The sequence below is a fragment of the Sturnus vulgaris genome, chromosome 2, assembly GCF_052056855.1.
Source record: "Sturnus vulgaris isolate bStuVul1 chromosome 2, bStuVul1.hap1, whole genome shotgun sequence".
NCBI lineage: Eukaryota > Metazoa > Chordata > Aves > Passeriformes > Sturnidae > Sturnus > Sturnus vulgaris.
In genome coordinates, this window is record NC_142244.1 from 84,617,667 (window position 1) to 84,645,268 (window position 27,602).

Sequence of the window (27,602 nt, forward strand, 5' to 3'; positions counted from 1 at the left end):
ATTCTATTTAACTGGTTATTTCTTGGAGAGTTGTAAAGGTCTTTTCATATTCAAAATGAAGTGTTTTCTTTATCTGAAATTACTGTAATGGGACTGGAATTTTTCAATTTTCTCAGTCGTTTTCCAGAGTATCACTTCCATTCTCAAGCCAGTTTAGTATGTGGGATTTTATATCCTCTCAACTTTTCAACACTTTTAGAAATGTACAGGTGTAATATCTGTGAATATGAGCAAACCAGCTTTTCTTGTGCTGAAATACTTCATAGCACTGTAGGATATCCATTGGGATTAGAGGGTACTGGAAAACATCTGAGCTAGGATTTGTCCTGGACACTGGTGTTAGCACATGAAAACACAGTGATCATGCCCTGCTGATCTCCAAAGTGCCATGGGATCAACAACCATTCAGGGCAGAATGGGCATTATACTTGGAGTGATGTCAGGTAATGATAAAGGCTGCCTTGACAATAACATACTTGGAAACAGCTAAATTGCAAATATTAATCAGATTACTTACATACTTGCTCACATTTCTGGTGGTTTTTTTTCCTACAAGATTCATGGGCTACTATTTCAGTGCAAATAATTTGTAAGACTGACTTTTTCTGCTTAGTCACAACACAGTTTTCATCTCATTGATTTATGCTGGTCATAGCCTACGATGACGTAGATTGTGTTCAAGACAGGATTTCAAGAGCATCTTATAAAACTCCTAAGATCTAAATTTGGGTACTGAAAATGTTTTCAAACACAGTAGAAAGCAACATTTGAGCATGAAAATTAAGCTGTTAAAAACATAATTATCTCTTTTCATTTGAAAGCTAGACAAAATATTTGTCTGTTTTACTGAAAGATCAGTGAAGAACAAGAAAGAAAAGAATAATTCTCTAAGTTTTGATATTTTATGCTTGTTTTTATTTGTTTGTTTTTGCATTAAAATAAGAGAAATATTTTTAAGCTGGTCTACTCAATACACATTGGTCAGGTGCTCAGCTTGAGTTCAGCTTGTAATCATCAAAAAGATAACAGTTCTCAATATTTCAAGCTAAGCTTCTGTGGACACCATGATAGACTATTCTGATAATTTGTCAGGCTTCATAAATTAATAATTTTGTCCCTGGACATGCACGTTGGTATCAGTGATGTCTACACCTGAACACTATCTCAAACAAGACTGTCTGTGTAATTAAATAGCATTGCAGGGGCAAATCAAAATATCGGTAATCAATGGTAGTACCTGGAAACATAAAAATCAGGATTATAAATTTAAAAACTCACACAGCATCTGTCAGTACCATGAAATTGAAGGGACACAATGTTGCCTCATAATTTCCACTACGTGCCATAACATCACATGTACTTTACAAATAAGCATTCTTTTCCTATCTAAAAAAAGCAATTAAAATTTATTATTGTAAATTACTAGTAATATACATAAAGAACAAACTCTTACTTGACCTGCTTTTCAGGATTTCACTTCAGTTTGCTTTGGTTTGTCAGTCGGGCTTCACTGTTTTGTTCTTGCACACTTTAGCACCCTTCACAGTTTGTTGATAGTTTTTGTTATAAAGGATTTTACTAATCTCAGCAGCAGACTTGGATACTCGCAAAATTCAAACATGAGCCAGTTACAGAGTTGACTTTCTACCATTAGGCAGTTCATTTATTTCTTACTAGCCATTGCTACATATAATGAATTATTTATAATACAAATTTGCAAGTATATTTAAAAATAGATATTCAATCTATACAAAATAAGCTGAGAAATAAAAAAAAAATGTTGATAACCAGGAGATGCAGTAGTTATTTTATTTCGCCCTTTTTCAATCTTTCTCTGGAGGCTAAACTAAAGATGCTGGTAACAAAGAGTGCTTTGAAAGCATCACATCCTTACCATGCTTCTGATGATGGCAGATGGCCAGAGACACAAGATGGAGGGACTGGACAGAGCGAATTTCCACAGATGTGAGAGCTGGAAATGGTGTGATCAGATTTGCCTTGGAATAAAAGGGCCAAACCCAAATCCCTACTTTCCTCACCTAGTCTTTGCAGAGTGGATCCTTTCCTTGAGTCTTGGTTTGTAATCCAGGAATTTTCTGCTGCCTCCTGAATTGTACCATTTCTACCTAGTTTTTCCAAGTCTCTCAAAAAAAGAAGAAAAATTAAATATTTCTCTTAATATTTCTGAAGATTTTTAAAATATCTTCTCCCTAATGCATGCAAGCATCCTACTCTCAACAGTGGAGCTTGAACTTGAGCTGAAACCTCATTCTTTGCACTCTCATTTCTTTGCCCCTTTTCCCAGCTACCAATTACTTTTTTGGGTAGAAGATTTTAGTGAAAATATGGCAGTAACTACTACTATATGCTGATAATATTTAAGACCCACTGATTTGGGTGGTCTTAATTTGACCCTTGATTGATTAAGGCCCCCCTTGATTTCCGTACACCACACTCACCGACAATGCTGTAAATACCATTGTAATTATCAAGGGCTAGTTAATAAATTCTGTTTTCTCCTTCTTGCCATAGTGTTTTTTATTAATGTTTATTTTGGCCTTTGAACAAGAATATGTCTACACCAAGAATCTCTCTCCTGTTTTCTGCCTTTCTTTCAAATAAAGCCTTTATTCAGTGTATTACAGCATAACACCTTTGTACCCTGTTCTTAAGCCAGTATAAGCACACATAGCCTGTAAAAAGAGGGGCCCATGGGACTGGAAAGATGCATGGCAAGCCAGACTGTGCAACCACATGTGTATTAGTTCTGTCACAGGACAGAATTCAGAAGAGAGGAATTACAATAACATAAGAAGGAATTAGCCAGGCTGCCAGGGCCGGGGTGCCCACACCAATGCACAGATGGATTGGACAACACAGTGATGGATTTTCTTTGATCCCAAGGAAGCAGATTGGCTCATTCTGCATTAGGCAGAATCTTCCACTTCCATCCACAGGGTGGTTCTCCACACGGTGTGCCTGAGATTTAGGAGCTTTCCCTCACTTGCTGCTCAAGCTCTTCTCTTTGCCCGGGCAGTCACAGCAGCTGGACTTCTTTGGAAACAATTTAGAACTTGAGAACAATTCTTCCTCACTCAACACGTGTTACCAGGGGAAGGCAGGGAAGCCCTCCCCTGCAGCAAGCAGTAAATGAAGTAAATGCTTCTGCCCACTTTTTAAACAAGATCGACACCTCCCAATTACTCTGATACGAAGATATGAGCCGTGGTTTTGATAAGCCCTGCTTGGAAGCAAAGATCAGAAAGCCTGAGTTGAAGAGGGAAGCGACAACAAAGCTCCTGCAGTGAGTGAGCATGGAGTAAGTAAAAGATTGGCGGCTTGTTTGAATTTTGTGTTGTTTAAGTTTCTTTTTCTGTTTTCTTTTGGTTGAGTTGTTTTGTTCTGTTAAAAAAAAACAACCAGACAAACAAACCCAAACCAAAACAGAAAAATACCACCTCCCCCCAAAAACTGCACCCGCACCCTTGCGTATGTTTTTGGAGACAACTTTTTTTTCCTTCTTTCAACAGAGCTGAGCCATCTTTGGCAAAAGGGAAATTTTCCATCAATTGCTGCCTAGCGCTGGGCCCCGGGGCTCGCCAAAGCCGGCGCTTTCTGAGGCAGATTCCACTACATTTCCCACGAGACCGTGCTGGGAATTTGGGCTGGAACAGCGAACTCTGCCCTACAGAGCTGTGCTCTTTTTAGGGGGGGCGGCTCCAGCCTCTCACTGCCATCCTGCTTTGCCAAGGTCTCAGCCTCCACCTGCTGGTGGAGCTGGTCTAGCAGCTCGTAAATAGTAAAAAAGAAAAAAAAAAAAAGTGTGATATGGGTTACAGCAGCGTGTGATAGGGAGAATCAGCAGAGTACAATAATTAACAAGTTGTGTTTTCCTTCCCTTGTGTTTCAAACCAAACTCCAGTTTTTGGAGGTTATTGTTATTATTACTTCACAGAGATAAACACAAAGCATGACTTATCTCTCGTTTGCTTCCCTGTGTTCTTCACTCTTCCTAACAGCCATGCCCCTAGTTGCTGCTCCTTTAATCTCATTTCTCTGTCCTCTTTCTGTCTTAATTTTCCAGTTGTATGGTTGCTTATGTCCTGGCTGGAAGGACAGTTCTGTGTTTCTAGGTAAGTAGTTTGAAGCCAAAAAGCACAGTTAGATCGTTTAGACCAGGAGCTGCTAATCATAACATGAAAATGCTCGAGGTAGTTTACAGCCAAGGGCCAGACTATCCCTTTCTGCTGTTGCTCTCAAGGCAAGGTGCTGCTGTGCAGCAGCCTGGCCAGATCAGACTGACAATAATAAATCAAAAATTTTGGCTTACTTGCCACAAGACAATGCACAAAGCTAAGTGGTAACATAATTGTGGTACCAGAGAGCAAGGCTTGATCTTTTCCAGCCCACCAAAAACTGTATCCCCCCCCTAGTGAGCACTGTTGAAGCTGGTTCCCTGAGAGTGCAGGATGGAAAGGGGTGAAAAAAAGAGGCTACTGATAATCTCCTGCTTTTGGCACATTTGCAAGGGCATCCCTCGTATTTTGGTTGGTGAGCAGCACCTGTTTCTGGCTCACCAGCTGCAAGCACTGAGAAACAGCTGTGCTCACACCAGCTGGGAATTTTTAATTTCTTCTCTCTGTCTTTCTCTACCTGTTGCCTCTCCTTGTCTGAGCATCGGTATATCTAGAAGCTATGGAAGAAAGGGGTCAACAGGGTGGAAGGCATAATATAATATGAAATTATCATTTTTAATTACATTTTAATATACTGTTTACTGAGATGAAGTTGTTCTGTAGCATGCTTTTGTGCCAGGTGGAAAGCAGATGTCTATTTTCAGCAAACAGCTAAGCAGAGAGAGAATTTTGTACATCACCAGTAAATATTTCTGTATATGTAATAATTGTAATTCACTTTTTAATATTTAAATAAGTGTTAAAGAATTTGGAGTTTTGCTCTGGTTTTGCAGCAATGTGCAAATTATTTCTTTCACTATCTGAAGTTCGACAAAGAAAACAAGAAGGCAAATTCTTTTGCTGTGTGTAATTACACGGTTTGAGCTTAATTAACAAGGATTTGTTCCAAATTTTTCTGCTGGAGTTGGATCTCTCTTAGCATTTTTAAGAATGAGAAGTTCCGTTCACTCTGGTGGATTCCCAGTGAGTGGTGGTGTTGCCAGGCTTTTGGGGATGATGGTAAAACATGGGACATACCTGGCTCCAATAAATATTTTGCTAATAAGGAGATATATGAAGTGGAGGTTGGTATTTTTTTTATGCTCTGTAAATTTATCTCTTTTTTTCCCCTTCTATTCAACATATCAAGAATGATTGATTAATTCTAATCCAAGAATACATTCAACAAGTGAAATAAAGGATGGGAGAACTACCTAAAGCTAAGCTACAGTTGGGGAAGGAGGGACAAGTTTTCTAGCAGTTTCAGGCTAGAAGCTTGCTTTCTGTAAAGTAAAGCTGGAAAAAAAAGCCCAAATCAGAGACTACACGAGACGGCTGGCTAGAGAAAATTGTTACCAATCCATGTTGAATTAGGTCCACCTACTTCAGTGCTGTAATAAATTAAGCAAAACTTTTTCAGCTAAATCTCTACAAGTGACTGTTGAGGCAGCTGCAGATTTTGTGGCATTCCTGATTTTTATTGGAAGTTGAAAAAGCCTTCATTTATGGTTGACAAATTTGGAGAAAGGAAATGGTAGAGCAGTCGTGTAGTAACAGCGGCTGAAGATAATAAGTTTTGGATAAGGTTTGTCGATAATCAAAATTATTTAATGCCAGTGTGTCCACACAAAATTTGCTGGCCAGTTCCTGCTGTTTGAGCCTCTGTGGTGTTTGGTCTCATTTTGCAGAAATGTTTAGGTTGGATTATTAGAGTCCTTATGACCTCTTATGTGGAGGTACCAGACTTAATAACTGATGCTCTGCATTTCTGGTTGTACCTTTAAAATACTTTCCTGGACAGCCTGTTTCAATGCTTTAGAACCCTTTCTCTGAAGAAATTTTTCCTAATATCCTGTCTAAACTTCCACTGGCAAAACCTGAAGTCATTTCCCTCTGTGCTGTCACTTGTTATATGGGAAAAGAGACTGAATCCCACTTCACTACAATCTCCTTTCAGGTTGCAGTGAAGAGCAATAAGGTCTCTCTTGTAAAGTCAGAAGTATTGATTGAATTTCCTCTTTTACTTCTGACATCACACTGGTGACTGTGCCCAATCTGTTGCTTTCTATAAGCTTAATTTATTTTTAGGATTGCATTGCTACATTGTAGAGCCATTGCTGCCATTCTCTTCAGGTTGGAAGGTTTCTGTCTCTTTCCTGAATGCTTTTGTTTGTACTTGGACAAATTAAAATTGTGTTGTTTGAATTGACCCACCGGGGTTTTTTCCCCCAAGAACCCTGAACTCAAATGAATCAGTTTTCCTTATGCTTCATTTGCTTCAAGTTTTTGTTGTTCCTTTATTTACTCTCATTTAGGAAATTAAACTCAATTAAAAATTATGTCATTATTTCCTCTCACTCTTTGTTTAAATCCTTCCCTGACTGTGAGCGCCACAAAACTAAAATTGTCTCTTCCTTTGTACAAGCCCTCACAGTAGTCTAAGGTGTGAGGCTCTTGCTCAGATACAGCTGCCCTGTGAAGTCTTGGAGGACCAGATTCCTTGAATAGGAGGATGCTATAATTGATAATAGGTAATAATTGTCTAGATGCACATTGAGCACAGCAATATCAACTTAGAACATAGCTATAAGGAAAGCATAAGCACCAATTTTTATAGTTTAGTAGGATTTTTTTCAACATCTGATTGCCCGTACCAATGGCTTCTGATCTCTCCTCAAGATCATTGTTAATAAGGCACTGTGAGCTCAGTTATGGTCTAAGTCCATATTTAGTCTTGCAAATAAAAGTTACATAATAGCTGCCTGTATTTTTCTGATGTTTTGCACTTACCTGATTCATTAAGCAGATGTTGTACCATCATTTAGTAATACTAGTTGCCAAATTATTATTTTCTTTTAATGTTTTCATGTTTTTAAGCAATGAGAACTGTTTCTCAAGTGCAAGTTTCTGGCTATGCCTCTATGATAATTTCCAGAAATAGCATTCTAGGGAATTTTGAAAAGGTTTGCATGTGTATGTGTCATATGTATGTTTTATACTCTTTCTTTCCCTACTGCTTTCAAAGTTTATTGTTGTTTAGTAACTAAACATACTTGCAGTCTCCCTCTATGGATTGCTGAAAAATAATCATTTGGAGCTCTAAGCATGGTTGTTTTACAGTGCACTGTGCTGCTACTTAACAACTTAGAATATGGAACTGTAAGCAGTATGTTACCTGAGATGGAATTTGTCCTTGACCCAATCTTAATCCACAAGCAAGCAGGATCACGACAGGGATCAGCAAGTATACAGCATTTAATACCATGAGAAAATAAAGTGCTGGAATGGGGCTGAAGACATAGGTAAAAGCAAGTTTCATAATTTGAGCTTTTTTTTTTTTTTTTTTTTTTAATATGAGACAAGCAGGGATGGAAAGCATCTCTCTTGTCCCCATCTTGGAAAGAAGAACACCTGAGTGACTCAAAGGGGCTTTCAGGGACTGCTTAATTCCGAGATCCATTTAGAGACTTTCCCCTCAGCAACTCTACCTGAATGTATTAGTGCTCTGAAAGGATTCATTGTGCCACCATAATGACCTGTAACTCTTAAGAGATGCAAGACTGGCAAATAGATATTTTTCTTCCCAAGGTCTATGATAGAAATGATTTTAAGAAATTTTGTATGTGTCATTTTAGTATTTATGTTCACTACATTCACTCGGAAAGCTTGCCCAAGGGAGGAGCTAAATGAATGCCAGGGTTTGCTTTTAGTACTCAGACATGTGTAAAAAGACAGAAAGAAAACTTTTTTTTTTTTTTTTAAGTTTCTGCTGGCAAAAAATTTGCCTATTTACAGAAAGGAGTAAACAGCATCTTTCTGTGCTCAGGTGCAGTGAAAAACTCGTTATCTGAAGAGGAGGAAATATTGCTTGGCTCAACCTGCAGAGAAAAAAATCACTCCCTTCTTCTCTGGTGCTACTTATTTCGGGGTTTTTTTGTTTTGCTTTGGGGTTTTTGGGTTTTTTTTGTTTTGGTTTGGTTTGGTTTTTTGTGGTGTTTTTTTTTGTTTGTTTTTTGTTTTGTTTTGTTTTGTTTGTTTTTTTGTTTTTGTTTTTTTTTTTTTGTTAGAAAAAGAGTTTGTTTACAATTTAATTCTATGGGAGACAATAAGTAATCATGGCTGTTAACTCTGTGTGAGGTCACTAATGTAGTGGTGAGAAACAGAATGTGAGGTCTTTGCTTCCAGACAGAGTTTTGCTAGCAGAGAAAAATGTGAAGGTGAGGGACTTTAAACTTTTTTTTGGGGAGGGGGGGCGGGTGGCAGGGGCAGTGCAGTTTGTTTCAGTTTGCATTTTTAAGTCATGCCAGCAGCAGCATGGGCCTAGCTTCAGTACTGAACACATGGTGAGAAAGATGTAAATAGTCAAAGGAAAGTTTAGTCATAATTTGGATGAAAGCCAGTGAAAGTTAATATTTGTGTTATTGGCGGTTTTAAAAGACCTGCCATTCCCAAAGCACGAGGTAATTTTTGAGAAATACAATTTTTTCAAGTCTTAGCACCAGAAGCATCACAAACTGTTAAGCAGTCATACAAAATTTGTATTACAGTCAAATAGATATGAATAAAAGTACTCCAATGTCACAACATAAAAATAACTGAATATAGTCATAAGTGCAAAGAGGTAAAAAAAATAAAAAAACTGTCTCCAATCCTGGTAATCCCTGCCAGTGGATTATATGAATCTGATCATTTTAGCTGCTTCATCCTTCCATCTCACCAACTCCTACTGACTTCTCTATAACACAGCTTTAAATTCAGCAATTATCACTGTTATTATTATTAAAAATTACTGTTATTATTTACAGCATCTCTTCTAAAACAATGAAATAGAGCAGTAAAAGACTTTGTACAAATTTTCTCAGAATTAACCAGATAAGGAATCTAGAAGAGGCAGTTACCATGTTGTGCTAGTATTTCAACAGAAAGGACTTTGTACTCTGCCTGGAATTAATGTAAAACCTGTATAGCTGTTCCAGTTTACTGGCTGTTGCTGGCAGGGATCCCAGTGTGTCCATGCTGGAGAGACAGGGAAGGGAGAGCAAGAACAGGAGAGAGTTCCTGCCGGCTTTCACCCACACATCTTTTAGAGAATCAGGACTGCTCAGCACATCCAGGAGCAAGAGGGATTTCAAAACAAAACTAACTGAGAAGAGGGTTTGTTTTCCATGTTGTTAAAAGGGGTTGGCCTTTTTTATTAGTCCTGATAATCATTTTATTGTGGTTTACTGGCTTACAGAGGGAATTACTATCTAATGTATTCTTGGATTTCTGTAAGAGGTTGCTGATTGTTAGAGGTTGCTGTTAGGTTTATAAATTATGTTCGGTTTTCTCATTTAACAGCTAAGGAAACTGGACAAGCCCCGGGGCACAGCAGTGGGCTCACCACATCCTAGTGCTGTCAGTGAGAACTCTGCTTTCAGAAGGAATTAAACCCTAACAGAGAAATGTGAATATGCATGTTTAAATTGTGGTGGTTGTTTTAGTAAGTGTGGTCATTCTTGTAGTCCTTCAATAAGACAGGTGCCCCTAAAACGGCTTGCAGTAGATCAGATAGTGCCACATACAATGGTATTTAGATCTTTTTAATACCACCAGTATTATGCCTCAGTTCAAGTTCACAGTTTTTCTGAGGGACGGTACATAAGGTTCTGTGTAAATACTGATGAGCCTGCTGTGATCAGCTGGCTGTGATGCAAGAACATCTGGGGAGAAAGTGGAAGACAGCAGAGCTGTTTCATGAGCTTGGAAAGCTGATCAACACCCTGGGAAGTCAAGGGGTTTCTTAGGTGTTCAAATCTGTCTGGTTCTTTTGCTCCACTACAGCTCCCAAGGGCTGATCCTTCAGTTGTAGACTGAAGATTTTCATTGTAATAGTTTTGGCTTAATCATGAACTACAAGCCTTTAAACGTAATGCAGTCTTACAGTGGCTGGGAGGGCAGAGCTCTGCTAGTTGTTAAAGCACCATGAAGATATTGCCATTAGGGGCCATGACCAGAGCCATCAGTCATTCCTTGTTGTCACAGAATAATGGCTTCAGGCACTTACCTCATCATTGCCCCGGCTCTGTCCTGTGGGACCAGAGCTCACTGTGGCCTCGGGGGAATTCCATCCAGGCTGTGGCTGTGAAACACCACTACACTGCCATCTCAAAAAGACTGGAGATCCTGGTAGCAAGCCCTTTGCTTCATTTTAATACAGCTTGCTTTTTTGATAGAGGGGTCCTGGCACCTGCATTCACAGTAAGGTCTTGCTTCAAACAGCCACCGCATTGAGCAGAGAGACTTTGCTGCCTTCCCATTAATCTCTGCCCCACCCCCTGGGCAGGGTGGATGAGCTTTCCGTACTGCCCTTTGGGATCTTACCAACAGCAAAGGGAAACATCAGCACTGTAGAAGATTCCATAAGTAACAGTGATCAAGTTTGTTGGGGTCTTTTGTTGCTTTGTTTTTTGTACTTGGAGGTTTTGTTGTTTGCTTGAGGCGCTTATTTTTGTTTCTCTGGGGGATTTGTTTATTTGTTTTGGTGGTGGTGGTTTGGGGGTTTTTTTAAGGTTTTTAATTTCCCTTATTGTCTCAGCCACAGCCGAACAAGAATCTAGACGTTGCTTGGAAAAATCATCAACGGACTCTAATATCTGACTCTTTTAATACTGTTTTCCTGATCAGAATAACAGTAGCTGCTTTTTTTGTCTTATGGCTCATCCTCTGAAATGCATAAGGCAGGATTATACTCTGCTCTGGGCAGTTAAGAATTCTTCAGACTAAGGAAGCAGGTGAGCTCTTGTGCACTAAAAAGGCAGAAAAAAATCTCTCAGGAAATGATAAATTTTCATTTTTGAAGAAAAAAATCCAAGTTTTTCATGAGTCAAGATAGAACTTTTCAGTTCTTTGTGTTTAGAAGTGACTCTTTGTTTACAAACGTGTCTTGAGTTGTTATAGAAAGTAAATGTTCTCATTACTTTCAATCTGTTCCTTGGTACAGCCAGCAACATCTTTGTTCTTGTGATGTTTTGAAATATAAAGTATGGAAAAGTAGGGATATTACACGAATGGGATATTTCCAAATTTTTTCTCTCTTCTCAGTGATGGAATAAATGGCATCTCTAATTCAGGTCAGTGTACTCCACAAAGCTGAGCACATGGCAGTCCCCACTGGAGGCATTTTTCCATTTACTTCTTCTGGATTGTTTGCACAATTCCAATCCACGTTATCTGTAGATCACTTAGGTCATTCACAAGGAAAAAGAGTACTTTTCCCAAGCCCTTCTTTTTTCCAAAGTGACTCTATTTCAGCAAGCAGAGAAAATCACATCCACTCATAAAATTTGCCTTGCCAGACAAAAATAATTATTTAACAAACAAAAAGATTTTTTTCTTAAAATCCAGGTTGACTTCATAATGTCAGCAGGTAGAAAAACTGGCTTGTTAAATTGACAAATGCCATTAATGTTTTTAGTCCTTTAAGGAAATAGTCATAAAGGTGGTTATGTTTCTAGTAACTTCTAGTTTCTAGAGGCTTTTAGTTACAATTCAGATAGAAACACCTTCTTGAATGTACTAGATGGCTTCTAAACCAAAGAACAATACAGCCCCTTTCCTAAGAGTAACAGTGACAATATTAGTTTCCAGGATGGGTATTATTTGACGTCTTTTTTTTTTTGTAGTTTATAAGCTCTCACTAAAAGCTAGATTCTTTTCCCTAAAGTTGATCTGAAGTAAAAAGCGAGATAATAGTATTACCTCATTTGTAAAATGGTGAAAACACTCTTTTCAGTGAACACCAAAGCTCTGCATGTATTGAGCAATAGGCACCTCTAGCACATTTTCAAAGCCATTAACAGTTTGCCTTCTTTCCAATTTGTCACAGGTCCCCCTGGAGTTAGCAGCAGCTGGAAACAGACCAGACCTTGCAAAACTGCAAAATCATCAGAACTTCCGGGTCCGAATTTCTTTCTTTTCCTTTTTCATCAGAATTTACATGACTGACTATGTACCTGTTTCATAAAAAGGAAAACTATGATGTTTACCTGGGAAATCAATGGTAAGAAAAGGCATTCACTGAGGCTCTTTCCTGGATTTTAGGTGTTGTGCTTAAGAAAATGTAAGCAGATAATCTCACATTTTCCCCACTATCACGACCCTAACTCAGTGAGGATCTAGTGGTTTAATATTAGCTAATACAAGTTTGGCTCTATTGGTATTTCAAAACCTATTAGCCTACTTTTATAGGACATGGAGGTTTTGGAGTATATATAGTGTATGGTGTAGTACACTTACTATACATTTATCATATTGTTGTTTCTACTAATGAACTAATGTAGTATCTACTAATGAACAAGCTGTCAGAAGATGTGTTCTAGCATATGTATTTTACTTCAGGTGAGCATTTGTAAGCTTCCAATCGCAAACACTTTGAGCAACTAAAATGTGCAGAGATATAGTTAGGGTCTCCTAGGAAGATAATCAAGTTTAAGCCTGTTGCTGCACTTGGATTTTGCAGATGGTCCCATGGCTTAAGGAGCACTTTCCAGACACTGTGTGTCACAGGGGGTGCAGTAAATGCCACAATCAAGCCATTGCCATAATGGCCAGCACGACTCCACACCAATCACCTTTGTTCTCCTGTCCGGCTCATTCCAGGAACCTTAACAGGAGCATCCTACAGCTCCAGACAGGGGGTGCGTCAGGATATTTGTAATTATCCAACCACTTATTCTACTGGGAACATCTGTGGAGATAGGCACAAATGTCAGTAAAGGAACGCACACACAAAAGTCCTATTTGAAAGAGTAAAAACCAGAAAAGACAACAACAGCAATGACCCCAGAAAATGATACTAATATTTTAAAACTCAAGGACTCCTGTACGTATGCAGGAGCTCCATCTGCTGGCACGTTTTGGTTGCTGTTTGCACCTCTATTTAGACCCCATAAAAACTTTAAGAATAGTAGTTTAAAGTCTATTGTAAAACTTATAATTGTTTTTTTGTTATGTTGCCTCTTTACGTTTCCTTTTAGGAGCTACCTAAACATTTGGCTAATTTTATGCCTGTTTCCAAGAACCTATGTCTCAAATCCTTCAAAACCTAACTTTTTACTGATACTGGCTGATGATCTTGGTATTGGAGATCTGGGTTGTTATGGAAATGATACAATAAGGTATGAAATAAATTATCCCTTCCTGGTGAATTTAATTTTAAAAAACCCACAGATTATACTTAGCATAAAAATTCATTATTAATTTATTAGTTCATCTAGATACACTTTCTTTTCTTTTTCTATGTACAAAATGCATGTTCTACAGTATTTCCTACTGGAGTCATAATTATACAGGCATGCTTGAGAAACTTTCTAGGACTTAAAACTTTGCAAATGTGTCTGTGCACTGTACTTGTCAAGTATCAGTATAATACATAAATTTCCATAATTCCAGGATTGAAATATGAAGGAATGAAATTAGAATTTAATGTCAATTAACAACTCTAGTAGACATATTATGAAATGGCAGGTCAGTATATGCAATGTATTTATCCCTAGTGCAGTTATCAATCTGTATATAGAAAGATTAAGAGAATGATGTGTCTTTTTTCTAGCCTATTATTGTCTTGGATGTTGTGTTGTGAACAGACTCTGGTTCCCTATGTTGCATGGGATTTTGGCATGGGACATACCTGAGATACCTTGTCTTTTGCCCTCCCTTTTTTTCTAGTTACCAGTAAAAAACCAGTAAAAAATAGAAAACTCATTTCTAAGGAGTCAAGATATTTTAAAAATACATATAAAATATAGAACTTTTCTAGCTCAGTTGTAGGTAAACAGATTTTTGTAAATTTGATGATGATATGCTCAACAAAACTAGGAGGAGCAGTATGCCATGAATTTCTGTGTAATATGTTTTTACCAGAGATGGGATTTTTCTCTTTAGGACCCCTAACATTGATGGCCTGGCAAAGGATGGAGTGAGACTTACTCAGCACATTGCTGCAGCAGCTGTCTGTACTCCAAGCAGAGCTGCTTTCCTGACTGGCAGATACCCTATCAGATCAGGTTGGGCCTCTCTCCAATGGTTTGTTGCAGTTAGTCTAGTCAATGTTGATATTAAAAATCCCCTTAAATAAGCCATGTTAAAGAACAGTTAATCTTGGGATTTGGAGTCTCAGTGAATTGGGCAAAAAATTAGAGATGACTAATGATTGATTTCTATGGGAAAATCCCCATATAAAACACAATATATGTAGCTAAATGACAACACAGAAATGGATGAAAATCAGAACAGTACAAAGCATCCAGAAGTAGAAAAATAAAAAAATAAAATTGTGTGATGTTGTATGTTCAGTTGCACTAGGATTATATTAAATGTAATATTTTTAATATCCTGAGAAACCTTTTCACAGTGAAATGTGTCAGACTGTAAATAGTTCTCAGCAATTGTGTCTTAAAACAGATTTACTTACAGCAGTGTAAATTCATGGCAGAAGACTTCAGCCACTGCACACAGCAGTAATAATCAGTGTAGCTTCTGATGCGGTTCTGCCTTGCTTAAGGAGAAATAGAATCATGAACTATACATTTCAGAAGTGAGTTCCCCTAAACCTGTAAGCTTTTTGTTCTAGATCAAGTTTATTTGCCTTTTTTTTTTTGTTAAAATCATATTTTGATAGAACTTTGGTTGTAAGAAGCTGCCTAACATCTAAATGCAAGTGTCTTCCTGCCATTTGTAGACACCCCAGCACAGCAGAGGCACCTGCACTGCACTAGCATGTGATGACATGGAACTTGGAAAAGACATAATTTTGGAAGTCAAGTAGGATATCCTATGGTATAAAGGCACTAGGCATAGGCAACTGAGTCCCATTCATTAGAAAGCACAATCTGAGAAGACTGGAAATCTGAAATCTGGCTTGTTTTATTTTAAAGACTATTATTCCTCTCTAGGCATGGCATCCAACACCCAACGACAGGTTCTCTTCTGGAATGGTGGTTCAGGGGGGCTCCCACCAAATGAAACTACTTTTGCCAAAATACTCTCCCAGCAAGGTTATTCTACAGCACTTGTAGGTATGAGACAAAGAAAATTGTTGCTTTTTCATTGTTTGCTATTCTAATTAGGTTACTTCTGTAAATACATTTTTTGTCAAAATGTCCAGGATCAGTTAAACTAGATTTTCTTGTGTGAACAACTTTCAAAATTAGCAGGGTTTTTAGAACACTATCTGCAAGTCCAATGTAAGTACAGTGTATCTGGTAAATTGAAAATGAGGTGTATGTAATACATAAATACACACTCCAAATGGAACTAAATTCAAAGGGAAGAATCTTTTTTACCCAGTACAGATTGCTTTAGGATGAACCAACAGAGACATTCACTGTTGTATTAGGGCAGAAAAATGTCATCTCTTAGTTGGCACTGAGACACCACAGAGGTCTTAATGATATAAATTTCAGCAGAGTGGTCTTAATGATATTGACTTCAGCAAGGTGTCTCTCACAACATTCTCATAGGCAAACTCTGGAAGTGTGAACTGGATGCATGGACAGGGAGGTGGGTTGAGAAGTGGCTGAACAGCTGATCCCAGAGGGTCGTAATCAGTGGCACAGGGTCTAGCTGTCACCAGTGGTGTCCCCAAGGGCCAGCACTGAGCCCAGTATTGTTTAACTTATTCATCAATAATGAAGAAAATTAGGGGACTGAAGCATCTCTCCTATGAGGAAAGACAGAGGGAGCTGGGCCTGTTCAGCCTTGAGAAGTGATGGCTGAGAGGGGCCCTCATCAATGTCTGTCATTATCTGAAGGGATGGTGCACTACTGCTCCCTGAGTCTGTCCCTATTCCACACCAAATCCTCCCTTGGCTGCACCTTAACTGAGAAATACAAGAAGACACACCCTAATATTGGATTTAAGATCTTTGTTTTTTATTTCCAGGGAAGTGGCATATGGGTGTGAACTGCAAAACCCGCCATGATCACTGCCACCATCCTTTAAATCATGGTTTTGATTATTTCTATGGTATGCCTTTTACCCTTGTGAATGAGTGTCAAGGCACAGAGGACCCTGAATTGGCCAAGTCTTTACAAGATACATATTGGTTTTACACTCAGATGTTCATCTTTGCAGTATTTACTCTTGTGATTGGAAAACTTGCCAATTTATTCCCAGTAAAATGGAAAATAATCATCTGTTTGGCCATCTGTGGTCTCCTCCATTTCATCTCCTGGTTCTCCAGCTATGGCTTCACCAAATACTGGAACTGTATCCTGATGAGAAACCATGATATCACTGAACAACCAATGAACCTACAAAAAACTACTTCTAATATGCTGAAGGAGGCAATTACATTTATTGAAAGGTAATCAGCAGAGGTGAGGAGCAAGTGATACAAAGGGGTTCTGGCCAAATCAGCATTCCTGCCTTCTGCCAGCAGGAACAGAAAAACTATCTTAGGCTGGTGAATGGATTGTCATAGAAATTGTCATATGAAGTTAATGTTTTACAAACAGGAGAGTGAGTTTTGTTTAGTTTATTTGGTTTTGTTTACTTTTTTTACCAGAGGTGTCCTTCGTTTATTATCAGAAACCTCAGTTGGAATTGAAAAAAACTGCTAAGTCTTTAAAAGTATTTGTGTGTTAAATCTGGGTATATCCATATTTCTGTCAGGATTTAGGGGTTGTGTGTTTGATTTTTAAAGGAAATTTGAGGTCATACAAATTCCTTCTCTAAAACCTGGAGCATAGATAATCTCAGGTTCCTAGGATATCCTATCTAACTTGATGTTGAATCAATATGGTTTCACTGTGGGTCACATCTGCCTCTTCCATGAGGACACCTCAGATGCTCAGTGATGCATATCCATGTTTCAGTTCAGTTTAAGTTCAGGCAAGTGAGTCCTGCTCTCCTTGCTTCCAGAAATGTGTCAGTCTTTTGGCTATGACCTCTTCTAGTTGCTTATTTAATGTTTGGCACATGTCTAATCTGGAACTGGAAAAAGAAACGACTCATGACTGTTTTGGTCTTAAGACAGAAAAAAAATCTTTGAGGGGTATGTTTTAAACCCCTCTGTCTCCCAAAACTTCAAAGCCAAAATAAAAATTGTTTAGATCACAATAATATAATATAAATTGAGAGAGTAACTGCAATACCACTGTTGTATTTTGGGTTGAGTGACAGCTTGAAGAGAAATGACTATTGTTTTCTTTTATTTTCAGAAACAAGCATAGACCATTTCTTCTCTTTGTTTCCCTTTTACATGTTCACACCCCTCTCGTCACCACAGAGAAGTTTCAGGGAAGAAGCAGGCATGGCCTGTATGGAGATAATGTAGAGGAGATGGACTGGATGGTGGGTAAGTGTGAGTCTTAAAGAAAATTCTTCATTCACTTGGACGTGGAAAAGACATTAAAGGGGTGATCACCAAACTCCCTTTTGGCATATGTAGAAATCAGTGAACTCACCTTGGCTACACAGTTGGTTTCAGAAATTGTCATGCCATAACCACACAATACCTCTTTTTTATTTTCTTAAGATGAAAACTTAAACTTTCCTTGTAAGGATTTGTTCTTTATTATTTTTAATAATAATAATAATAATAATTTTAATAATTACGCTGAAGTGGTAAATGCACTCAAATAACCAAATGTGTCTCTGATCATGTTATTCATCAAATTGTATATTTCTCCAGCTCTGGTCTTAAAAGATGCAAAGAGATGCTGCTGAATATTACATTATATAATGGACTTATTCATTTTATTAAAAAAAAAAAAATCAGAACCTTCTCCTAGCCAAAAGTCCAAGTTAGAAAGTTATGGAGTTTCACTTGAAAAATTGTGTGAAGTCAATGAAGACTCACTTAGGTTATAATCTAGGCTCTTGAATACCAATCAGGTTAAATTTCTGATTGGTTTAACTTAGTTAAAAAAACCTAACCTTTACTTAGTTTTCCTTTTCAATGAGGGGAAGAGATAGCTACTGTTTGCATTTTGTCAAAAATGAAGACTCTATTAACAAAATAATTTCCCCCGTCAAGGCCACGATTCAATCCTTGAACCTCTTTTCCTCCAATAACTATGTCTACAAAATCGTAATCGTAATTTGAGAGGAACTGATTGCTTCCAATGAACAGGCTGAAAACTCCTGCAAGATCCAGTTGAACCAGAGGACTCAGCCATGCTCCTCTTTTGGCACCAGCCACCTTCAAACACAGGCCCTGTAAGCAGAGCTGGATAGCAGAAGATATAAAGAACATGTAGTTGAAACACAATAGCAGCTAGGACAAAACTCTCCAGAGTCATAGTGAAGACAATTCCTGATGCAGAATCTACAGAACAAAGCTGATAGAGTATTTTGAGTAGCTTGAATAAAAGTATCACTCATTTATTTTCCAGCTGGTTTTATTTTTTATTGTCCTGTTTTTATGGACACCAGAAACAAATGCTATAAACATTCATCAGCTTTCTCTTGGGTCCTTACCATTTCATAGAACCATGGAATATGCGGAGTTGGAAGGGACCAAACAGGATCATCAAAGTCCATCTCCTACCCTTGTGCAGGATGCCCTGAGAATAACAGCATGTGCCTGAGAGTGTTGCCCAAACATTCCTTGAACTCTGTCAGGCTGGTGCTGTGACCATTTTGCTGTGGAGCTTGTTCCAGTGCCCAACCACGCTCTGGGTGGAAAACTTTTTCCTGATATCTTACCTAAACCTCCCTGGACACAGCTTCATGTCATTTCCTCAGGTCCTGTCACTAGTCCTCAAAGTGAAGAGATCAGTGTCTGCTCCCACGTTATCTCCTCATAAGGATGTTGAAAACTACAATGAGGTCTCCCCTCAGTCTGTTCTTCTCCAGGCTGAACAGATCAAGTGACCTCAGCCATTCCTTATAATGCTTCCCCTCAAGGCCCTTCATCATCCTCATGACTCTCCTTTGGATGCTCTCTAATGGCTTTATACCTTTCTTAGGTTGTGGCGCCCAGAACTGCCCCCAGCACTGGAGGTGAGGCTGCCCCAGCTCAGAGCAGAGCAGGACAATCCCCTCCCTTGCCTGGCTGTGATGCTGTGCCTGATGTCCCCAGGACAGGGTTGGCCCTCCTGGCTGCCAGGGCACTGCTGACTCATGTTCAACGTGATCAGAGCCCTCAGGTCCCTTTCTGCAACGTTGCTTTCCATCATCTCATTCCCCAGTGTGTTCACATAACAAGGATTGCCTTCTCTCAGGTGCAGAATCCAGCACTTTCCCTTGTTAAACTTCACATGGCCAGTGATTGCCTATCTCTCTATTTTGTCGAGGTCTCTTTGTATTGAATGTGAACAGGACTCATTCAGGCAAATGGAAAGACTCAGTCATACTGAATGTGGAGTCAAGACCTAAAAATACTGATGGTATCTGCTGATGTAATTATGGTGTTTTGCTTTATTTATAGGCAGGCTTCTGGATGTTATTGACAAAGAGGACTTGAAGAATACCACATTCATTTATTTTGCATCTGACCATGGAGGATTCTTAGAGGCTCAGAGGAGAAATTCTCAGTTGGGTGGATGGAATGGGATATATAAAGGTAAAATTTTAATACTTTGTGCATGCATAAGACTTCCTCTTTAAAGAAGAGTTATAGAAAAAATATATCCAAACAGATTATATTTAATAAACTATATGCTGGGATTATAATCTTGAATTGTAGGGCTGAAACAAAGGGCATCAGCTATTCATAGGGCTGGGGCTGAGCAGAGAGCAGGACCACTTCCCTCAATCTGCTGGCAATGCTCTTCCTAATGCACACTAGGACACCCTTGGCCTTCTTGTCCCCAAGGGCACTGCTGGTTCATGGAGAACTTGTTGTTCACCAGGACACCCAGATTCTTCTCTGCAGAGCTGCCTTCCAGTAGGTGAGCCCTAGCCTGCAATGGGGCATGGGGTTATTCTTCCCAAGATACAGGATCCTGCATTTGCCTTTGTTGAATTTCAAAAGGTTCCTCTCTACTGATTATCTATGTCAACACTGGCCAATAGTGTGATGTTTATTATTCTTACTATAGTTCTCCAGTTTCTCATCCATCCTATAGAAGTTTCTTCTAGACTCTCTGTGACTGGCTTGCAACACAGTGACAAAAGTTCCGTGGAAATGAAGATCTATGATATCTCTTTTATGTGCTTCCTCCAGATTACTAAACCTTGAAAAGCCACTGTGACATCTTAGACAGCTTAGCACTTACTATTTAATGAAGTCTGCATCCATCACACGTTTCCCTACAGAAGAAGAGTCATGTGCACATTGACATTGTTCATCATCACAATGCACATTGTCTAGTACTAAATTATTTGATGAGCCACACAAGCAATGTTTGACACAGCTGCGATCTACCCACACACAGTCCTAAATGTAAAATTAGCCTTTAGTTCTTGATATGAAGATTCCATGCCAGTAACAGATGCAAAAAGGCCCAGAGGCTCACTTGAATAGCTTAGAATCTGATCTAAGGAATTCACTAGCTGAACGTAAGTATATTAGTAACAGGAGAGTCCAGAGAGGAAAGAAAAATGCGATTAGAAAGTTCAGGATGAGAGGACAATGATGAAATCATGCCTGCTTGGAGTGAAGGCAAGAGGGAATACAATATTAATAATAGACATAACTATTTATGTCTACTTACAGCAAAACAGGGGATATCCCAGTGAGATAAACTAGCAAGACTTAAAAATACAGTTTAATTCATAAATATCTGTAAAACTCACTCTTGTTATTGGGAACTGCATATTAGAAACAAGCAGATAAATAAGCCACACATACAAATTATGAGAAGAGCCACTACTGAATGACAGTCTGTTTTCCAGGATTTAGTATGTTTTCATTAAAGGTTCATGAAATATTATAAAAGTTTTAAAACATTTTCATATGCATGTGCAATAAACATCTGGTATCTTCTATTCTTCTATCTTTTTGACACTTCTCCCCCTTCTATAACAGGTGGAAAAGGAATGGGAGGATGGGAAGGAGGAATCCGTGTTCCAGGTATAGTTAGATGGCCAGGAGTGCTGCCTGCAGGGACAGTTATTGATGAACCTACAAGCCTTATGGACATTTATCCTACAGTAGTTCAACTGGCTGGAGGGGCAGTGCCTCAGGACAGGTACAGAGGTGGCTTCATAAACCATATTGCTTCTCTTTCTTTAGACAGAAGCTGACTGTGTCATACATCTTAACAGCCACACGTTAAATTCTCTGTTTCTAAACTACGCAATTCTCTAGCTTTCTTTCTGCACAGCTTTGCCCATCTTGTCTGCTTATGTGAAAAAAGCAAAGAAAAAAAAAAGCATTTGTTTTATCAAGGGTCATTTAGCTAACTCATTTCTCCTATCGCTGAAAAACAACTTGGCTGATTTTAGACACTAGGATCACTGAAAAAAAAAACAGACTTCTCTAAAGGACATGAGAAAATGTGGGTGGCTAAGCCATTTCAGAAAAAAGCATAGAAGTACTGGTGCCTGGAGCTCACAGAGCTGTCAGCGATTTCCATTTCAGGTGGCAAAATTAAAACCTGTGAACCATGCCTTCACTGTTGTTATCACTTCTAGGAAAATTACAATAATGGTGTCTGATCTCCGCAGGCAGGATGTGTAAACTAGCTGTAAATACAAAAACCTCTAGTAATTGCTAATTATTGGTCTCTACACATCCACCCAATTAAAAATCTCAGGGCTCATTAGCTAAACAGTACCTTGGTTTAGTGATGACACTTGAAATCTTAATGCTGCACACATAGAGTGAGTAGTGCTCATGTTTCAGCTTCAGACTTGAAATTCTTAAGCTGTCTGCTGACTCTGGTCCTCTCCACCAGGGTCATGGACGGGCACACCTTGCTGCCCCTGCTGCAGGGGACAGAGCAGCACTCCAGGCACGAGTTCCTGTTCCACTACTGTGGAGTGTTTCTGCATGCAGTACGCTGGCATCACAAGGACAGTGAGTATAAACATACCCCTCCTGCAGGCCAGAAATTATGTAATGTCCTCTAGCTTCCCATAGAATATAATGTAAAAATGTTTATATACACGTACATACACATATATATGTATGGAATACGTTCATTGTCTCAAATTGCCTTCTGCAAGGCCTCATTGTTAGATGTCCTGCTTTGCCTGAAATGAAGGGATTTGCTTCCTAGGAAAGAGAGCTTCAAGAATCTCTCACTATTCTTAGAGATCTCTCTTTGTTTCTCTGTAATGGACACCGTTTTTGTGAACACACAAAGTTCTCTCTGAGCAGAGAAAGCTGTATCTGGATGCTGCAATTCCTGGGTGATATGCCTGCTGGAAGAGTCATGCCACACTTCCTTAGCGAGAGGCTAAATTCATACTCCAATCAAACAGGGCATTTGAAGAATTACTTTTCAGGTTCTCCTGATGTTCTCCTTACCTAAATTACATTGCTTGTTCTTCTAAGCTACCCAAGTTCTACTTAAGTAGCTATGCATACAACATGCAGATGTAAAGTGGAAATTGTGGCATTTCATGTTCCTATAAAGCCATGTGCACATCTAGATTTCTTATGCAAGCCTTTCTACAATTTTTCCCATTGAGTTATTTATGGCAAGGGGCCTGAAAACAATGCCAAGTTCTGTATATAAAAGACAAATCAAATATGTAGCTCAGCTTTCAGCCAGGCCAAAATTTTTGCTTCTTTGCTTTGACTGCAATTTCTTCTGATTGGGCTGGCCAACTGAGTCTGTTTTAATTAATTTACAAGTATGTCACCCTCACATTGCATATTTATTATCTGTTAGCATCTGTCTCTTGATCAGCCTAGATACCAAGCCATTGTGTCTTGATGTCACCCAGGCAGGACTATCTTTTAAGGCCTTCACTGAAGCCAGAAGAATCCTTTGTTTATGTTTTAGAGTCCTTTCCCTTACCTCTGCACCATAAGTCTTATTAGTGACAGTCCATTTCTTTCTGCTCATTAAACTGATTGATTGTTATGACATGGGTTTGAGACATGTTTGGACTGAAGCAGCAGGTTTCCTTTCCCTTGTATATATTAAATTAACACATTGCCCTAACATGCACATGCACCCTTCAGATTCTGTCAGAGCTACTTCAGTAGCAAATTATATATCCCTCTTTTCTTCTTGGAGATGAGTAAAACCCCCACTGCTTTTATCAGTGCTGATTTCTACTACCTTTTCTTTTTCTTTTATCCTTCTGTAACTCAGCTCACCAACACAGGTTAATTAAAATCAGCCTTGCTCTATCCTTCAAAGTGAACTAACAAGGACTTTTCCATCTCCCACCCTGCAACTCCAGGAATTATTTAGAGCTGTGAAAAGTGAATGTTAAAATTTAGCAGAATTAGAACAATTCTCCCCAGACACTCTACACTCACTACTCCAAATTGCCATAGGGTATATAAATTATAAAAAATTCAGCTCAATTATTTATGGAAAAGAATGACTACTTAGTTCAGTTTTTCTGAACACTGATCACAAGTTCCTAGGTACATCTAGGTAAGTCTATCTCTCCATCTCATGCAATAAATTGTTATTTTAGCAATATCACAACAGCACTCAACTAGAGCTAGATACTCAGAAAAAAATGCATGTCCCAGGGAGTGCTTGTTTAACTCCTTGTAACAGATATCTATGCTGCCTGACCAACAGACATAAGAAGCAAATCCCATGCTCTGGGCACCTTGATATCACAGAGGATGCTTGCACTTCTGTCATGAGACAAACATTCTTTTAGTCACAAGACAGGGATAAGCTTGAGGATGCAGAGCAGCCAGCAAAAAAAGAGCAAATACTCAAACAGACCTGAGGAGTATCTCTCTGTCCTAGTAAGCTCTCAGAAAATTGAGATTTCATCTTTATTGCCACATTCATGACATTCTGAGCTGGAAAAGGCCCCTAAGGATCATCAAGTCCAACTCTTAAGGAAATGACCCATCTGGGGATTGAACCACAACCTTGAAATATCACCACTGTACTCTAACCCTTTTTCTTTCAGAAAATATTCTTTATCCTTTCTTTCATAAATTCAGAAATGGAGATATCTGACATTTATCTTCATTTTCTTACACCAAAACATTTTAGAACCATTGAGACAGCATCCCTCCATAAAAGTGCAGAAGCAGGATGTGAAAACTGTGAGATAGAAATAAAGACACAGAGCCAGCCAGCTAGCCAGCAACTGGATATTTTAATCCAAGATATTATCTAAACCTTAATATCTATTATTTGTTCCCCTTCACCTTTGAAGAAGTTTTAAAATTTTATTTATTCACAAAATATTGTTCTAGCATCGTGACAAGAGAAAGACTGAAGAATAAACCTGCAGCTCCAGACATAAAGAACAACTCTGAGCAAAAGAAAAGAAAGGAAGAAAAGTTCAGCTGACTCCACTGAACCAAAAAGAAAATTCCATGTAGGGACAATGCAGTTGTCAGCTCTTTAATGCTTTGAGCACAGAAGTGATTCCAAGGGCTGAATGTCCCCTTCCTTCTTGTCTCCTTTTTCAGACATAGTGTCTAATTGCTGTCTTCTTGCTGAGCACATCCTCACCTCTGAGTTCAGTGTAGTGCTTTCTAAATGTGGGTAAGGAATAGGAGAAAAAGGAGAGGGAAGGGAGAAGTAAAATATCCTGATGAACTGCATTCAGTTGTAGTCCTAGTAACTTATCACTTTTTCACCACAAGTTATAAATCTGTGCTTATCCCATGGTCAGTACAAGGGCTTGATGAAGTACAAGATCTGAAGCTGTGAACTATTTGCCTTCTTCATGTTAACTTAAAACTAGACTCCAGATTTTACTGTTTTAAAGGCTTGCAATTACCAACCTTTTTGGAAGTATATTTGAAACATGAGCAGAGAAATAAGCTGTGGTCGGTTTCTGCCTATATATACTTCTTCACTCATACATAGCCAGAGGAAGAATCACCTATCGATATATACACCCAGAAACTAGGGACTACATTCTCCATTTCCTTCCCTCCAAGAGGCATGAAAAATTTTAAAGGGGAACAAGAAAGTGGCAGACTCCGTTTGTATTGAAAATACTGGACTAAGCATCCATATACTGCACATGGTACCCAGAGCTGAGGTGTACCCATGAGCCACAAAAAACATTTGAATCCCTGTCAGCTTCCAAAACACCTGTTCCCTGTATGCAACATAAGCTTCCCCTTGGAAGCTTAAACATGAACCAACCTTTCAGGGACCACCCCCCAGCTCCTAATGGCATTAAGCTGTCCAAATGTGCTTTTTCTGTGACAGGTGGCACCGTATGGAAAGCTCATTATGCTACTCCAGTATTTCAGCCAGAAGCCTCTGGGGCCTGTTTCAGAAGAGGAATCTGTCCGTGTTTCGGGGATGGTGTAGCCCATCATGACCCTCCACTGCTGTTCAATCTCTCACAAGATCCATCTGAGGCAAATCCTCTATCAGCTGACACTGAGCCCTTTTTTGACACTGTAATGAGGAGAATAAGAAGAGCTGTGGAAGAGCATAGCAAGACTCTGACTCCAGTCCCACAGCAGCTGTCTCCTTACAATAATATATGGAAGCCATGGCTGCAGCCATGCTGTGGGACGTTCCCATTCTGTTGGTGTCATGAAGAAAATAACAAAATAGTCTAATACCAAAGTCAAAGTACAATTAGCTTTAAAGAAATTGATGGTTTTTTGCATTCACATGAGTACAATGATAAACAGATTAGAGATAAAGATTAAATTATACTGGAATAACTAAAAGGGACATTAGTGATTGTTTTTGTTCAACCTTTTCTCTTACCCACAGAACTTAAGTAAGCCTGTGGTTTTAAAAAAATTAGGGGTCATCTGTATCATCTATCCCTCAAGTGAATAATTCAGAATTAAATACCAAATAAATTAATCAATTTTTTTTTACTGACTTATAATTCAAGCAAATGATGACTGATAAAAAAGCAACATTTTAATAGTAGAAGTTTGTATAGGAAATATGCTTGTTGAGAGAACAGGACTGAGCTCAATAAAGTATCCCTATTTAGGCCTTATGTTTTTAATGAAAATTAATCTGTTGCAAAAAATGGAAAGGATGATGACAATAAAAAAAATGGAAAATAAAATTGCACATTTAATTTGGAAATATACCAAAATGCATTGGTCTCTCAGAAATAAACACCTACTAATTTACAGCAATTTTTTGTTTTGTCATCAGTACATTCGTCATGTAAGGATTCCCAAGGAAAACTGAACTGATAAGTATGTTTTAAAAATGAGATAGCTAAAATTAGCATCTCAAGATCAGCAGCAAAGTGCCTAGCTATTCTGAAATGTTAAACCACAATAATTCCTACTGACGTGTTTTCCACATAGTTAGGTCGTCTCACTTGTGATCAGAGCATTGAAAATCATCACCTGCTGCCTTGAGAGGACTGCAAAATTTGGGACCCGTCTGTGAGACCAATTCATAAGCCTGCATATGCCACTTGAGTGACAATGCCTCTGATTTCATATGAGTGCCATTATGCCCCATGAAAAATATTCTTTGTTTTGTGAAAAAACAATCTGTGTTCAGTGTGAGGTGAATTATTTTAACACCGCCTAATCTAATCTCTTCTGTGTACAGGTCATCTTCCCCAAGCTAAACATGTGTCAGCACTCTGTACAGTCATTAGGGAAAAGGAGGGAATTAAATTACCTAATCCTCTCTTGCTGCCTTTAGGTTAAATAAATTCATCTCTCAAGATATAATCCTAAACATGCACTTGCAAGGATTTTGTGCCAAATCAGATTTTCAAATGGAGGGTCCTGTATTTTTTCCTCCCCTAAAGAAGTAGATTGTGAGCAAGAGACTCAGATTCAAACTCCTAAGTCTTCCTGAACATTGTATATTTAACTCCTACTATACAGGTAACAGTCACCCAGGCTTTAAAAAGTATCAAGGGATGGTAAGAGCTGCAGGGCAGGTACCTCAGGTGACATGTGTCCTTAAAGCTTGCTGTCTCGAGGAACCACACCAGTGCAGCTCTATCCAGGACCAAGGTTGCCTGTGTGTCATTTTTTTGCCTTTTAGAAGAGACAAGAAGGTCCACTGCAGGTCCCTCTCTCAGCTCCTGAGCTACCACAGCAGGTCTCTTTCACCAGCTTTGGGACAGAAGAGAACACAGAAGAGAAGAGAAGTGCCTGGACTATGCACCCTTTGCAGTGTTCCAGGGAACCTGGCACCAGGGCTAGGTCAGGGGTGTAATGAGTCACTGCTATTTAAACAGCACAGCTTGTGACCATGATGCAGCACCAAAATGTGAGTCTCCAAAAAGCTGACCAGGTATTGCTCCAAGTTATTTGCCATTTCACCTTGTCTCTAAAAAGTCACCAAGAAAGTTATGTGGAAAACATTCTATATAAATCAAAGGACACACATGGCAATGAACTGATAGGATGCCTCGATGTCACACTTGACAGA

General features: G+C 38.8%; 1 protein-coding gene across 4 annotated transcripts; it reads left to right on the plus strand.

Annotated features, from left to right (window-relative positions):
* The first annotated feature begins 3,191 nt into the window (after window positions 1-3,191).
* Window positions 3,192-26,335, plus strand: LOC106862798 (arylsulfatase D-like). Of its 4 annotated transcripts, none has more exons than XM_088159899.1 (11): window positions 3,192-3,319; window positions 12,043-12,216; window positions 13,193-13,333; window positions 14,100-14,221; window positions 15,110-15,232; window positions 16,099-16,522; window positions 17,379-17,515; window positions 19,592-19,726; window positions 21,134-21,296; window positions 22,005-22,126; window positions 25,431-26,335. In XM_088159899.1, exons 2-11 carry the CDS (start codon window positions 12,164-12,166, stop codon window positions 25,790-25,792), a joined length of 1,782 nt encoding a protein of 593 aa, XP_088016025.1. In that variant the 5' UTR covers window positions 3,192-3,319; window positions 12,043-12,163; the 3' UTR covers window positions 25,793-26,335. The 4 variants fall into 4 exon arrangements, with proteins under 4 accessions (XP_088016025.1, XP_088016024.1, XP_088016026.1 ...); XM_088159898.1 differs by lacking the exon at window positions 3,192-3,319 and adding an exon at window positions 9,180-9,329; XM_088159900.1 differs by lacking the exon at window positions 3,192-3,319 and adding an exon at window positions 10,817-10,948.
* Window positions 26,336-27,602: the final 1,267 nt, after the last annotated feature.

Excerpts from the sequence above, each read along its gene's own strand:
- LOC106862798 (XM_088159899.1), top strand. The coding sequence starts at position 12,164 with ATGTACCTGTTTCATAAAAAGGAAAACTATGATGTTTACCTGGGAAAT. Across the intron at positions 13,334-14,099 it reads TATGGAAATGATACAATAAG|GACCCCTAACATTGATGGCC; the intron begins GTATGAAATAAA and ends TTTTCTCTTTAG. Across the intron at positions 16,523-17,378 it reads GCAATTACATTTATTGAAAG|AAACAAGCATAGACCATTTC; the intron begins GTAATCAGCAGA and ends TTTTATTTTCAG.